The 15,274-nt window shown below is 33.9% G+C and overlaps 2 protein-coding genes across 3 annotated transcripts in view; both read right to left on the reverse strand.

The window, feature by feature from the left end:
* Positions 1–8,257, reverse strand: part of LOC6038611 (FH1/FH2 domain-containing protein 1) — a 180,301-nt gene extending 172,044 nt beyond the window's left edge. For both annotated transcript variants that reach the window (XM_038259310.1, XM_038259309.1), the window contains exon 1: positions 7,788–8,257. In XM_038259310.1, coding sequence (XP_038115238.1) covers positions 7,788–7,811 — 24 coding nt within the window. In that variant the 5' untranslated portion in view covers positions 7,812–8,257. The remainder of the gene's footprint in view (positions 1–7,787) is intronic.
* On the reverse strand, positions 8,249–13,232 carry LOC119768699. Its single transcript, XM_038259312.1, has 2 exons — positions 12,871–13,232; positions 8,249–8,330 (listed from the first exon to the last, which is right to left on the reverse strand). The coding sequence occupies exon 1, from the start codon at positions 13,155–13,157 to the stop codon at positions 12,909–12,911; it is 249 nt and encodes an 82-aa protein (XP_038115240.1). The 5' UTR covers positions 13,158–13,232; the 3' UTR covers positions 8,249–8,330; positions 12,871–12,908.
* Between the last annotated feature and the right edge of the window lie 2,042 nt (positions 13,233–15,274).

The following is a 15,274-nucleotide window of genomic DNA, read 5'->3' on the forward strand; positions in this document are numbered from 1 at the left end:
AACTCTCTAACACCTATTATTGCACAGTTGTTCCATAATTCTTTTATTTCAAATCGTAATTTCTTGAACAAACCTATTTGAATTTTATAAAAATACCAATTCAATTTTCATCTCATTTGATCATGGTAAACACAAAAGCAAAAACAAACTCAGTGTTGGCGGGAAGGGATTAATATCTTGTATTTTAATGAAATTATACCAACTATTCTTTAAAAAAGCTACCGTAAACTGGAGTGACATTGATAGCCCGGGGTGACATTGATAGAAATTTGATTTGACCACTAATTTTGATACATCCAATGTGACAGTCACATGTTTGCAAAAATGTTTAGATATTAATTTGACGGGCATTTGAAAAACCTGTCAAAGTCACCCCGGGCTATCAAAGTCACCTCAGTTTACGGTACCTAAATTGAAATAGTTTGGTTTCATAAGGCTAGATCAATTCCCAGATGCTCCATGAATTAATATTATCATAAACAAATCTTGATATCAAATTTTAATGATTATCTGAATAATTCTTTATGGACTTAACAATAAATTGAATTGATCAAAATTATGTTGAGTTTCAGAGCATTTTCAAAAAAATGGTGCCAAAAAGATAAGAAAATGTATACTTCTGCTTGAATTTCGGGGGAAACGGGAAATATTTTTTTTCGGGAGATCCCGGGAATTCCCGGGACAGGAAATTGAACGCTCTATTTTTTATTAAAAATACTCAATTTTTCAAAATTTGCAATATGGTGTGAAACAACGAACATTTTTGTATTGATTTTCATTACACCGGAAATTTTAGTGCAAAATACTACTCAAATTCCACAGATTCCCGTTTTTCTTCAAATACTATTTTTTTTATAATTTGCTATATGAGTATTAAACCACACAAAATGTTATATTTTTTCACAAAACCTGAGCTTTTGGTGTATAATTCAGAAATTTTCACAAAAATAACGTATTTTTGAGAAATACTCATGAAATTTAAAATATTGACAAGAAACGAAAATTTGCGTCGTTTTAGTTGCATATTGCAAATAATGATAACTGTAATAAAATGTATATTGTGTGATAATCTGCCCATAATTGAAAATTCGGCTATTATGCCAAATCAAGTATTCCGAGAAAAACGCGTTTCAGTGTTTGTCACAAAATCTCCGTCAAGGCAATTTCCCATAAGAGTGGCATATTAGCCGTTTGGTTTTTCGCATCGGCAGCCAAGTCTAAACACTATTTCAGTGAAATTCAAGTTCCAGGAGATGCGTTGGAACATCCTCTACCGCCTGGTGCTAATATCTCGTTTTTGCCAAAAGTGGATATTAGCCGTTTTTTCAATGGTGGGCAGTAATATGTAAATTTGAGTATTTCCAAATAATCCTGGTCGATTGATTGAAAAGTTATTGCGAAAACACGGTTTTTTGGGAAAGTTTTAATTACTTTTCAAAGTTTATGTCCCTTGCCTCTGGCCAAAGTCGAGGGGGGGAGCATAAAAATAAGAAAATGAAAAATGTTGATTACTTGCAATATTTTCAACATTTCAAAGAAAAAAGCGTTGAAAAATGCATTTACACTCAGTTGTTTTTCAATCATTAGTATTCAAAAAATCTAAGTTTTTGCGAAAAAATATTTTTTGCGAAAAAAAAAACTTTTTCGGAACTGAACATCTAAATTACACAAAACACAAACATATTTTTTAACTGTTTCAACTATGCTCAAAGTAATTATCAAGGCAAGAAAATGCATTGAAATTTTTTTTCAGTTGATTGCACATCTAATTTCATAAAAATTAAAGCTTAAAAAAATGCCCCTTGAATATTTTCCTTTTTTTGAGAAGTGATTATGAATAAGTCATCGTCGACTATCGCCGATAGAAAAAATCGCATTACATTGACGATAATCGTTATCGAACCACCAGTTGTCGTTTCACAATTTTCCAAAAAAAAAACAAGTAAAATTTTACTTTTTTATGACAAACTGTGCTGTTTTTAAGTTATAATTATTTCACGGAAAATAACTATGCTAAGTTTTCAGCACCCCTGCAAAAAATATATTTGAAAAATATATGTGTAAAATAAGTTTTTTTCAGTGTCATCTATTCATATATTTTATTTTATTTTATCATGTCGATCATTTTAATATGGTTAAAATTACCAATTTTTGAAATTTTTAAATGTTGATTCAGATATTTAGAAATATTTTTTATTGAAAGTAGCGGAAAATGTCCGATACAGTTGCATTTTTCAACATTGTGAATAGAATCAATCCAGAAATTAAAATTGAGAGTGTGTTCGTGCAAGAAGGAGTGAAACTTTCTGAAGTGCAACTGCACAGGAAGTTTAACGCTATGTTGAAGATTTGACAGTTCGATTGGCGTCATCCATAAAGTACGTACGCTCTTAGGGGGGGAGGGGGGGTTACCGTAGGTGTGACAAGATGTGACCAAGGGGGGAGGGGGGGTTTGCGAGACTGTGACGTCGCGCTTGTTTTTTTTATGATTGCATAATATTAATTCGAAATTTACACAATTAAATTAAATCCTCGTTTCTAAAATTGTTTGCATACTATTATTTAGAAGTACCGTCATCAGGGGTGACATTGGGTCTGGGGGGTTCATACAAATTTCTGCATTTTTGTATGACCCAAACTCACTCCCAGACCCAGTGTCACCCCTGATGACGGTATCACATTATAATTTATTTTGTAGTCACATTTTTTTTTCAGCTGGAACATCAATATTTTGCAAATTCTTGCTTGATACAAACAAATGCTTTGAAAGCAGTGTGTTCACAAAAAAACTGCTATAAATAGTTTGAACTTATTAGATACAAAGCTGTGAAAAACAGTTTTTAAGATTTTTTTAATACTTGAATGTTATACCAGGTCTTCTAATTTTTAAAAGATACAAAACTGTTTTTGTTTCGTAATGTTTATTCTAAAAAATGAATTATTAGTCAATTTATTAGTTTTTTTTCATATTAAAATTGCCAAAAATACCAAAATTATGAGAGTTTAAAGATAAAAAAAAACTATAAAAAAATCACATCGAAAACAAAGGGGGGGGGGGTCTGGCAAAATGTGACGTACTTTTTGAGGGGGGGTTCAACCTTGTGTGACAAAGTGTGACATAGGGGTGAGGGGGGTTAATTTTGGCCGATTTTTGCGTGACATACTTTATGGATGACGCCATAGATGCAAAGCAAACCCCATTCAAAAACTACGGCTTATTAGGTGGCACTGAGAAAAACTTATTTTTCACAAATTTCAAACTTTTTTTTGCATATGAAAATAGCTTTTTGACATACGGAATTCATGGATAACTTTTTTTTAATCGTAAAATTCCAAGAAAAATCGATTTGTGAAAACGTAGAAGATGGCTTAATTTGTTTTCTAAACCAGTTTAGTTTGGCTAAACAAATATCGCGTATAGTTTCTAATGACTTCATACAAGATATCATATTAAAACAAAATCCTATTTCAAATCACAGATTTACGTGTGCTTTTATGTCATGGATTTAATGTCTTCAGCCATAATTTAAATATATACAAAAATATGAGGAACGACACAAACAGAATGTCAATCAGGCAAATCTGCAAAGCTGTGTACAGTATTTCTATTAAAAGAATATTGTTTCTAAAGATAGGTTGGTTTTACAATACAGTGAGACATTTTACTTTTCAGAAAAAAAACAAGGAACATTTCAGAAAAAACTAGAATTAAATCATGACCAGATTTGAATGACTACCATTCCTTAACTTTCTAGTTTTGCTTTGTTCTTTTGGCACTGCTCATAAATAACTCCCCTCTAGCTGGGTAGCATTCCATCAAAACAAGACAATTTTCATTTTTCATTCATTAATTCCCTTCAACCCCAAAATGTGCAATGGGCATCATCCGTCGTTGGCCCACTACCCCAAAATTTAGCTGCACCAAATTTTACCACCATGGAGCAAGAGCATCGGGAAAATGTGCTGGATTTTGCCACGCCAGCAAGAACTGGATCTGGAACCGAGAGCCGGGAAAGAATAATGCATTTTGCAGCCGTTCTGTATGGTCTGGGAGGCGAAGTTATGTTGGCCATTAGAATGTTTCTGAATTATTATTTTCGTTTTTCCTGTTGCCAAATGCTACTGTGCATAACGAACGAGTGAAAAATGCATCAAGCAGACGCAACATTTTGCAGAATTTTTCTTGGATGAAATCATAATTTTTTATGTTGAGCTGTTACAGAAAAAGCTGAAACATTAGCTGTGAATAAATATGTAATTTTCCGGAGTTGTTCCAACCAATTTTGACAAATATGATGTATTTTTAATGTATTTTTTAGTAGCTGATTTTGATAAATTAATGAATTCTCAAATTTATGTATATTACAAAAACCGCAAATTTCAAATCAACAAAACGACTTATACGCCAATTTGCCAAAAAAACAACAGTGTAGGAATGGCATTCTCGTTCCTTAAAGTGCGTCCTGCCGTGGTGCCTCACAAACGTAAATAAATGTATGAAAATAGCAAACACAACTGAATGCTGAAATTCCGACCACATCCAACCCACTGACCCAACTTTGCGCGGAAAAAAAACTCTCGACAGTTCCTGAAATGTAACGAGGTTGGACGATCGTCACACGTCAGACCACGGCTGTCCTTGTGTTGCTTTTCCACGTCTGACACGGCGACGTTGGTTTGTTTACATCTGTCCCGTGGTCCGAGCGAGGCCAATGGCAGTTACTGCCATTACAAAACGGCGTTTTGTAACTGGACGGTGGATGCTGGTGCTGCGCACACATTCGTTTGGTAATTGTTTGGAATTGTTGAGGTTTGTAAGCAAAACTTGTTCAAATATTGCATCATTGATGTTTCATTTACGCCACTTGCAGAACTAGTTCAACTTCTATTACAAAAAAGTAGTTTCAAAAAGATCTTTTTTGCAATTCCGTCGTGAAACTACTTACTTTTCCTGTCATTCTTGAACGACGAAATAGCCTACTTTTCTGTACCAAAAATAACAGAATCGAATAGCAACACTTTTCAAAATAAATGCTGTAAAGTTCTACTTTTCAGCACTGAAATGGGTGCTGAAAAGTTGAACTTTTCAGCACTTGTTTCGAAAAGTAACACTTTTCAACATTTTTTTGATTTAAACCATTTATTGACAAAATACGTGAAAATTTGACTTAAAATTTCACTCAATGGGTGTTTTTCGGAATTGCAAAAAATGTTGTATGGAACTCGTTGCAAAACTTGATATTTTCAGCACTCTTCGTATTTATCCAACTCGGTGAACCTCGTTGGATAAATGTATGACTCGTGCTGAAAAAATCCTCTTTTTGCAACTTGTTGCATAAACTACTATTAAAGACACTTGCTGGAACGATTCGTTTTTGGATTTTGATACTACACATGACGGTGAATAACATTCAAGCGTGGACAGCAAAATATTAAAAAAAAAATCGCCGAATAATTATTTGCAAACATTGCTAAATTCCGTATCCAGATATTTAAGCGAAAATGACTTAATGAATGGTACCACGCCCGAAATGTCAAAATCACGCAGTGGTACCAACATTACAAATAAAATTGTGCCATAATATGACAGCCACACTTCTTTTCCCAATGTTAGTACCACTGCGCAATTTTGACATTTCGGGCGTGCACCATTCGTAGCGGCATTTGCGCTTAAAAATCCGGATACATTATCACTGTTTTAGATTTTTTTGTTGTATAATACCATAGCTTTTGAAAAAAAATATACTTGATTTGCTAAACAGTATTTTGAGCAAATTTAAAATGCATTAAATAAAAATTGTAGTTCTTTCAGTATTTTGTTTAAAAAAACCTCTTAAATTTTCATTTGATGATCTTGTTATTTTTTTAAAATAAGATAATTTTTTAAATTTAGAGTATTTTTCACAAACAATTCTAGTACTATTTCAAATTATACAATATTTGGTGAAGTTTGATACCAACATTGCACAGTGGTCCAGATCGCAAAATTAAGTGGAAACCGGTAAAATTTTGGAGCCTTGCAGCCTTAAGAAAAGTTGGTGCAAATGGAAAGATTTGGTTTTATTGAAATTAGGGTAGTTCACGATTATGGTGATTTAGAAAATCTTACGTTCTAGGCAAGTTTTTTGGATTATTTTATTTTCTAGAATGTTGTTGGACATGTCAAACCAGGCGTTCTTGTATTACCTAATGCAAAAAAAAAAAATATTTTTGGACACCTTCCCCCCTAGTAACAAAATTTCCATACAAATTTTAAAAATTGTGTATGGAGCGTAACACGGCCATCGACCCCCTCCCCCCAACTGCGTTACGTAATAAAAGAATGCTCCCTTAACCCTCTACCGCCCAATTTTTTTCGTTTTTTTTTTTTTTTATTTTTCCCGTTTTCAGAAGTTAATTTTGAGCAACTTTTGTTCTACAAAAAACTCTACTTCTCTTTTTTTATTTTTTTTTATTTTAATTTCCATTTATCTTGTTAAGATTATATTTATTTTTGACAGTATTTGGCCTATTCTACCACCTAGTATTATTACATTTTGCCTTTCTTATTTTTTCATGTTTTTAAAGTAACTTTATTAATTTTTTGCTTGTTTTTCATATTATCTGTTCGAGAATGGCACCATCATCATTTAAATTGTAAAAAAACTGCGTGGAGGCATAGTCTGGGACACTACAAAAATTACTAAAAACTTCTGTTTACTTCAAATATAGAGAATGTTAGTAAAGAATACAGCCAAAGCCCCTAAAAAATACATTTTTGAAAACTTTGACAAAGTTACATGAAAAAAGTCAAACATCCAACCCTAAAATTTTCTGAAAATGTAAGAGTTCTTCTTTCCAATGCTCGGTGATTTTTTAGATCGAAGCCCGTTTAAAGGCGGGGTTGGGTTGTAGAGGGTTAATCCGAATCGAAAATTGTCCAACTGTGTATCATCATATAAATTTCATTTTGCCCGCTGAATCTAAATTTGACCAGAATTGAGCCAAAGTGTTAAAAATCGAATTTTTATCCTATTTTTCTATGTAAAATTTATAACGCACCTATCCGTTTGCACCAATTCTTCTCAAGAAAGTTCCAAGATGTATTTTTTTTTGATAATAAATTTTGAACTTAATTATGTGAGCTAAATATGCATTGTAAATAAGATTTTTTAAGTAAAACATACTGTATTCGTGAAAACATTAGAATTTATGCAAAATTTTGCGCTATTTGAAATACATATTACAAATATAGAGAAATGAGTTCTTTACAAAAATACGGTTTTTTGTCTGTGTTTTTTTTTTTTGAATTTATAAAAAAAAACATTTTTCTTTAAAAAAATATCATTATATTAAATCTGTCAGGATATTATTTGAATAAGTTTATTTTAATAATTATTTTAAAAGGGTTATCGTTAGTTTTTGCTTATAACTTAACGATATTTTAATCGACATGGTCTGAAAAACTCTTTAAATTTTGAATTAAATTTAAAAAAAAGCTTTTTTTGTACTTCAGTAAAGTAGATTGCTGATCAAATGCTGCTGAAACAAGCATTGATTTTTTATTTTGGCTTCTGAAATAAGCAAATTTGAAAAATTACGCAAATCATTATAGCTGTTTTTACAATGGATTACTTCTTTAACAATCTTCATAGTTTTTACTGATATCGTTCATAAAATGATTAAAAAGATTACATAGTTATTGCATTTTCCTGCCACAGGGTAACAAACTTTTTTTTATATAATCTGTAACGATTTTTATAAGAAAACCAAAGAAAGATAAAATCATGCCATTGTCAGCAACTTACACTATAACTGCTCCGATACGACATGATTGCAGTTTTTCCTCCAACTTGCAATAAAACGGGAACTGCTTTTTTTCCTCCTCCACTTCTACTGCTACTGCTGATTCCTTGTTTTAAATCCCCAAACACGATGATCAAGCGCAAGCACTTCCTTACTTTTTCCCCTTTTCTTTAATTAACGCGAATTTCCACCACCACTAAATAACAAAAAGAAATCTGCCGACGACGTCACACTTTAGATAGCGAATTTTCTACCAAACCCACACACCGCCTTTTCTCCGCTTTTCCCGTTTTTCTTTTCACTTGGCGCTTTTCAGATTTTAGATCTCTTTTTCCTTTCTTCTTCTTCTTCATGTGCTCCCCGGTCGCAACTGAGCTGTTTTCCACTATTTTCACTCGACACCACCACCACTACACAGCACCACTTGTTGCATCACAGGCCATCATCGGGGCACCGCCAGCTTTTTTCTTCATTTTTATTTTTCCTCGGAAAACTATCTCAAGCGCCGCCGGTTGTCTTCCAGATTAATTTTAGTCGGTGGAACTCTGTGAATAGGAAGAAAAAAGAAAGGGTAAAATTTCACAAACTAGAATCACTTGAAGGAAATCGCAAAAAAGAGCGGGCTGGTTTTTGTCCTGTGGCAACAATTGTGTTGAAATTTTATCAATGTTGCTTGTTTTGCTTCCACAAAAGGAGCTCGTTAGGAAAATCGGGAAAAACTTCACTCACGCACGCGATTCACGCAGGCAAACTGGCCGACTGGTTGCAGTTATTCCACGTATTTGCGGGGGGAGTCGAGAACGCAGTAGACTGGTTCAATTTTTCGATGAAACATAAAAGGGAAATTTGAAGATTTTAGGCCCATTTGCCATTTGCCACAGGAAGCGTATTTTTGACATTTTAAAGAATTGGCTCTCTCAAATTTATAAACACGCAGCAATGCCAAAAGTATGAAAAATTCCTTACAATTCATGATCTTTTAAACTAAATTTGTATTCAAAAATTTAAGTTTGAAATTGCTTGTAAACATAACTTGAAATGATAAAATTATTCATTTAATAAGCCTTGCCCTTTTACATTGTTTTGCTTGAAATGTTTATATTATAAACAATTGTAAACATCCGTTTTCAAAGTGGAAAGAAGAGCCGGCTCAACTAACCGTTTCGCCGTAAACTTGATTTCTTATACAAAAAGTACTTTTGTGAAATTTTGTTATTATGTACATTGTTGATCCGACCTTCAATTTGTGAGATTGTAAAGAATGAAAATGACCAAGCAAAAGTTTTTTTTTAATTCTACTCAATTGACTCTAATTTTTCAATCGATGGCATCCTGGAAATCATTGATCAGATTTTTAATGTTAACGCGGGGAACCTGGGTATCTCAATTTCATGAAAAAAAAAGATTTGTTAAATCACGACTAACGTTTCAAAGGGGCTCAAATCATATAATTATATGAAATTTAATCAAGATTTTTTATTTCCCAGAAATTTTTTGAATATGCTATGGAAAAATAATATGATAGAATTAATACAATACCAATAAACAAATTACTTTATTTCATCGTTAAACAAACTGGATCTTGTTTTTAAATTTAGATAATCCAAGATACTCTACATAATATGAAACCAGATTGTTTGTTTACTTGTTCAATGAAAAACTTTCAGTATTAGGAAAAACGTCAAAGAATTTTTGACTGACAAGGTGTTATTGATAAGTTAAATAACTTAAATTTGTCATATTTCATTTTTTATTAACACCTTGACGAAATTTTCGGAACATTTTTACTAAGTGTCATTTATTTGTGTGTGGAAGTGCTTTTTTTTAAATATGTTTCGTCTTTCTCACTGAAAATGTAGATAATATATGCACCTAGAAATTTATTTTTAATACATAAAATCACATCAAAATTATGCATCGTACCATTATCGGTCACATCAGAAATTTATACTCCAGCAAAATGTGGTCCTTTTTTTAAATCGTGTTTATTCAAAAAAAAATTTTTTTTCAGCGCAAAATTATTTTAGTTTTTGTTATGATCTCAAGATCGATTTTTTGAACACCGGAAATAGTAGTTTATGCAACAAGTTGCAAAAAGAGGATTTTTTCAGCACGAGTCGTACATTTATCCAACGAGGTTCACCGAGTTGGATAAATACGAAGAGTGCTGAAAAATCAAGTTTTGCAAGGAGGTCCATACAACATTTTTTGCAATTCCGAAAAACACCCATTGAGTGAAATTTTAAGTCAAATTTTCTTGTATTTTGTCAATAAATCGTTTAAATCAAAAAAATGTTGAAAAGTGTTACTTTTCAAAACAAGTGCTGAAAAGTTCAACTTTTCAGCACCCATTTCAGTGCTGAAAAGTAGAACTTTTCAGCATTTATTTTGAAAAGTGTTGCTATTCGATTCTGTTATTTTTGGTACAGAAAAGTAGGCTATTTCGTCGTTCAAGAATGACAGGAAAAGTAAGTAGTTTCACGACGGAATTGCAAAAATTATATTTTCATTAAATTTTTTAAGTTTTTTGAAACTTCTGATATTTTGAACCAATTTTGAAAGAGGGGGGCGACATAATTTTTGAAAATATTTGCAACGGCCTAAGAGTGTTAATTTTTTCTGAATCCCTAAAACTTTGCACCCAATAGGTCACAAATTACAGATATTTGAATATTTTAATAGCTGACCATACAGATGTCAAAATTTTTATGAGACATGAATGTACAAACTAATGATTCGAAATGTTTTTTTTTTAATTTAAAAAAATATCAGGATCAAAAATATAAAAATTATCGTTCCAAATTCTCAGAAAGTTGCTCGTCTTAAAATAAAACAGTCCAGACTTTATTAACCCTAGCCCGATTATCCTATGTTTTGATTTTCAGAAATTAGATTTTCCAAAAGTTTTTGAAAATCGAATTCTTTTTTCGTAATTTTTATTTTCTTTTCTTAACTTCAAAATAAAGTTAAGCGACACAATATAACCAAAAATTTCAATGATTGATTGCCTGTAACATTACTCAAAAACTCCATATCCGTCATATTGGCCGTACTCTAGAATTATATATTTCCAAATCACTTTGGTGATTTTTTGGTCCAAATGTGAAATTTTTCCAAAGCTTCTGGTAATCGGTTCGAATCTCGCGGCGGTCATCCTTAAAATTTTAAGTGTAATTATTAACTCTCATTTACTCAGGAGCCCAGGGTTGCGAATTATTTGTAGATAAAAGGAAGACACTAGTGATTGGTACTAGTCAACTTCGTTTTGTCTGATAATCGAGTTTGAACTGTAGTAGCAGTAAATTTTGACCGAAATTGTGTAGTTTGTCCAAAAAAAGTATGTCTCTTGATAAATCTATTATATCCAACCGAAATCAGACAAAGACAAATTATCTTCAATTTAAAACAATATTTCATTTTGGGATTCTGTATTTGTCAGTAAGCTGGACGTTTTTTAAGTTTTTATGAACAATTCCAAATAATATTTATGAATCGCTACTAATAATTTCTAGTCTAGTATTTAGATAAGAATCTCAGCAAGGAGTTACACGAAAGCACCATTTAAAAATGCGAACTATCATATTTTTGCCTTCCTCACCTCACTGAGGAAAGGCTATAAAATCACTCGAAAAATGAAATTCTAAATTTGACCTCCTGGACCCACCTTCACGTATACATATCGACTCAGAATCAAATTCTGAGCAAATGTATGTGTGTGTGGTGGGATGATGATCAAAAATTTTGCACTGGATTATCTCGGCACTGGCTCAACCGATTTTGTCTGTTTTGGTCTCATTCGATCCGTCTTGGGGTCCCATAAGTCGCTATTGAAAATTATAAAGTTTAGTTAATTACTTCAAAAGTTATGCTAAAAAACGATTTTAGCAGAAGTCCGGAAGATTGTAAAAAGGGTTGTTTTTGTAAGAAAACCCGGCATGTTATACATTTTTAGAAAGGTATTCAAAAGACCTTTCCAACGAGTTCAAAATATTGAAGATCTGACAACCATTTCAAAAGTTATAAGAACTAAGTGTTATTTATGCACTTTTTGGATCTTAGATATTTTCAGAGATGGAATAATTGCAAAAAGATCAATTTCACTGACGAACTTTCTTCACACGCGAAAGAGAGAGGAGCCAAATCACGTAAAAGAAAATCGCTCCCGAAATTCTCCAAGAAAATCAATCTGCGGATGATTTTTTATGAATTTTCTTGTCAGTTTCACTTAAAAATATTTATTTCACTTTGTTTACACACATTGCCCATCTACAAAATGTGACAGGTCATTTTTCGACGTGTGACGTTACACTTGCAAGTGTAGTAGTGAAAAAGATGTTCCGCCGAATAATCAAGATGATGATTTTTTTAGATTTCTTTTACCGATCTTTCGTGCGCGAGAGAGGAAAGCCATGCTCTTTTCGGATTTTTTCTCTTGATGAACGGCCAATGATTTTCCTTTGATGATGATTATTCCATCGCTGGATATTTTGGTTAAAAACGTTGTCCGGATCTATCTTGCGACTTGTCGTTGAACAGGTAATCAAAAGACCGTTCCAACGAGTTCAATAGATTGAAGATCTGACAACCCTACCAATAGTTATAAGAACATAAGTGCCCTGAATTTTGATGATCTGACTACCTGAGTCTGATGTTATGAATAATGAAATTGATTGAACACTGAAAGGTTCGCTCTTTTGTGTCTATTTCGGAAAGCATTACCCGCTAAATGTGAGGAAGGCACCAACCATCTAAGGGTGGATTAAGTAACGTTTTTGTTTTAAATATATCAGTATTGCACTTTTTGCACATCTGCTGAATTTCCACATTTTGTATTGTTTATGCTTCCTACAGGTGAACCAGTCTATCCTTGCCGGTAGCAGCCTTCAGTGCTGGCTGGTGACGTGATCGTGCGGCGATCTGTTTCACGACAGCAGCGGTGGCGTTCGATCGCATTACAATCCAAACTCACCACACGACGACAGCTCCTCTAACATTTCGCATTAGACGTCGATGTCCCTCTTTCTCTCTCTCTGGTGGCGCTTTATTTTTAGCCTATTCTATGCCCACTGTTTTCCCGAAACTCACCACACTAACGAGGAGGGAATTTTCACCGAACCGAATTTTCATTGAAGGAAAAAGTCCAACACGTTGAGCTGATTCCAGCCGATACAGTTGAGCACGACCACGTATAGGTACACGGTGTACAGGTAAACCCACAGCTGACAGTGGAACCGCTTCGTAAACAGCAGATTGTTGATCTTCGGGTAGCGCACAGCGGTACCATACAGCAACTTCTTCACCAGGGTGCCACAGAGATAAGCGACCGTGACCAGCAGCACAATTCGACGCAAGTGGATCAAGATTATTGCCATTACACTTGACGAGATTCACGAACGCCCACACACACACCCACACAGCAGTCGATAAAAAACAATCGATCGATAAGAAAGTCGAAATCGTAGTCGCAGTCGATCACATTTTCACGAACGAACGAAGTGAAGAAGTGTGCACAAGAGCAGTGAATTCCACGCGGTGTCGAAGAACCTGGCGCAAAAACACGCACCGCGAGATCGGTTCGAGCAGAAGTCCGTGCTAAGACTGACGGCAAGCTGGCCCGAATGCTCGGTGCCGGTTTCAGCGCACTAGGAAACAGCCGCCAGTGTGGTGCGTTTGCGCACTCCGTGTTCAGCGAGTGCGGATCAGACGCGAACGAGACCAGTTGATGTGCAACGTTGAGACGGGTGCGAACTATAGAAGGAACAGATTGATGTGCGTGTTGCACCACTCGTGTAGAATCAGAGACGTGGGACATCACGGCGGGTGTCAGACGATGATCGTTTGTGGGCACAACCTGGGAAGATCGTGTGCACGTGCAAAAGAGGTAGTCAACAGGAAATTGGGGGAAATAATCAGTAAATTTCACCATATCTTGTAGCAATCTCACAGTACCATCACCAAAAAACAGATATAGTTCATGAGGGTGTGATATCATAATCGATTTTCCAGCTCAGCACTTTTTTAGTTCCTTTTGGAGTCCTTAACAACTTCCCAAAGTTTGGGAACGATTGGTTTAGTCCTCACTTTGCACAAAGCGATTAAATTTTCCATGGGAATTTGAATGGGAAAACCCATTTTTTTATTTTGATTTTTATAAAATTAGCGTTTCACGCTGTACTAAAACCGGATTCATATTTGGATGCTCTAGAAGGTGCTCTACATCTTTCCCGAAGAGAGCATGGTGCTAGCTTGTCCCTTAAAAAAGGTACGGCGTGTTCAAAACTTGTCTAAAACGTGTTTTTAGAGCAAAACACAAATTTTGTGGTGTTCTTTATACCATCAAAATATGCAATTTTCTCGATTGTCATCTTAATCCTCATATTTTTTTAGCACCACCCTTATGCATTTTTTGTGAATTACCGTCAGTGGGGGTGACATTGGGTCTGGGGGTGAGATTGGGTCAAAGTGATTTTTTACGAATTTTATTTTTTCTCAGGTTCTTCTCAATGAAACTCCATTCTGTTAAATGGGTTGTGTAGAGGACATCTTAAGATAACTTCGCTGAAAAAATCTCGTTCCTAGAACAAATCCTGTCGTTTTGGCAGCAGTCGAAAGTTGAGGTACGTTTTTGGCCAAAAATGACCTCTCAAAAAATCATATTTCTAATATTTTTGTTGGAATTGCTCAAAAACTACCCAAATGTTTGAAAATCTCCACTTCAAACATTGTGATAGTCAATACGATTCCCTCGAACAAGAAACACTGTTGAATGACTTGTTTTTACCATATCGTTGTATTGGAGCATCATTTTAGTTTCATTTGACCCAATGTCACCCCCTCTAAGGGGTGAGATTGGGCCAATTTTCAAACTATTGGCATTTATGGTAGTGTTCATCAAAATACACCATATTTTGGGAAAATTTTAGTAAACTATCTAAGAACAAATCTACGTCGAAAGATTTTCGATGTTATTTAAATTATTTTTGTCATTAAGAAATTACGAGAGGTGTATCGTTTTTTGACCCATAGTCACCTCCACTGACGGTATGTAAAAAGCTTTATTTTTCGTTAATATTCAGTGTTTTTTTCTTTGAAACGGAAACATTTATTTTTTTAAACATCTGTTCAATGTTACTTGTACTTTAGATTTCCATTCCATTCAACGTAAGCATGTTAACAAATTGATCCTTCAAAAATATTTCTGTGGGTAATGAATTCTCAGACTTATAGAGTTTTTTGGTTTTGTATGATTTATTTTCTCTTGTAATGAAAACTTCATTTTTTTTATCAAATTGTGATGTTTGTGCAATGCACAATGTGCATATGAATGAATACTAATAACTTCAAAATGGGGAGGGGGATTGAAGTTTTTGCAAGTTAGCCAAGGAGGGATTGGAAAGATAAGATTTAATATCACTGCAAAAATTGAAACAACGCAGTTTTTTTTCTGTTTTTTCAGACTAGATTATTAAGATTTTTGCAAGAGAATTTC

Source organism: Culex quinquefasciatus, chromosome 3, assembly GCF_015732765.1.
Source record: "Culex quinquefasciatus strain JHB chromosome 3, VPISU_Cqui_1.0_pri_paternal, whole genome shotgun sequence".
NCBI lineage: Eukaryota > Metazoa > Arthropoda > Insecta > Diptera > Culicidae > Culex > Culex quinquefasciatus.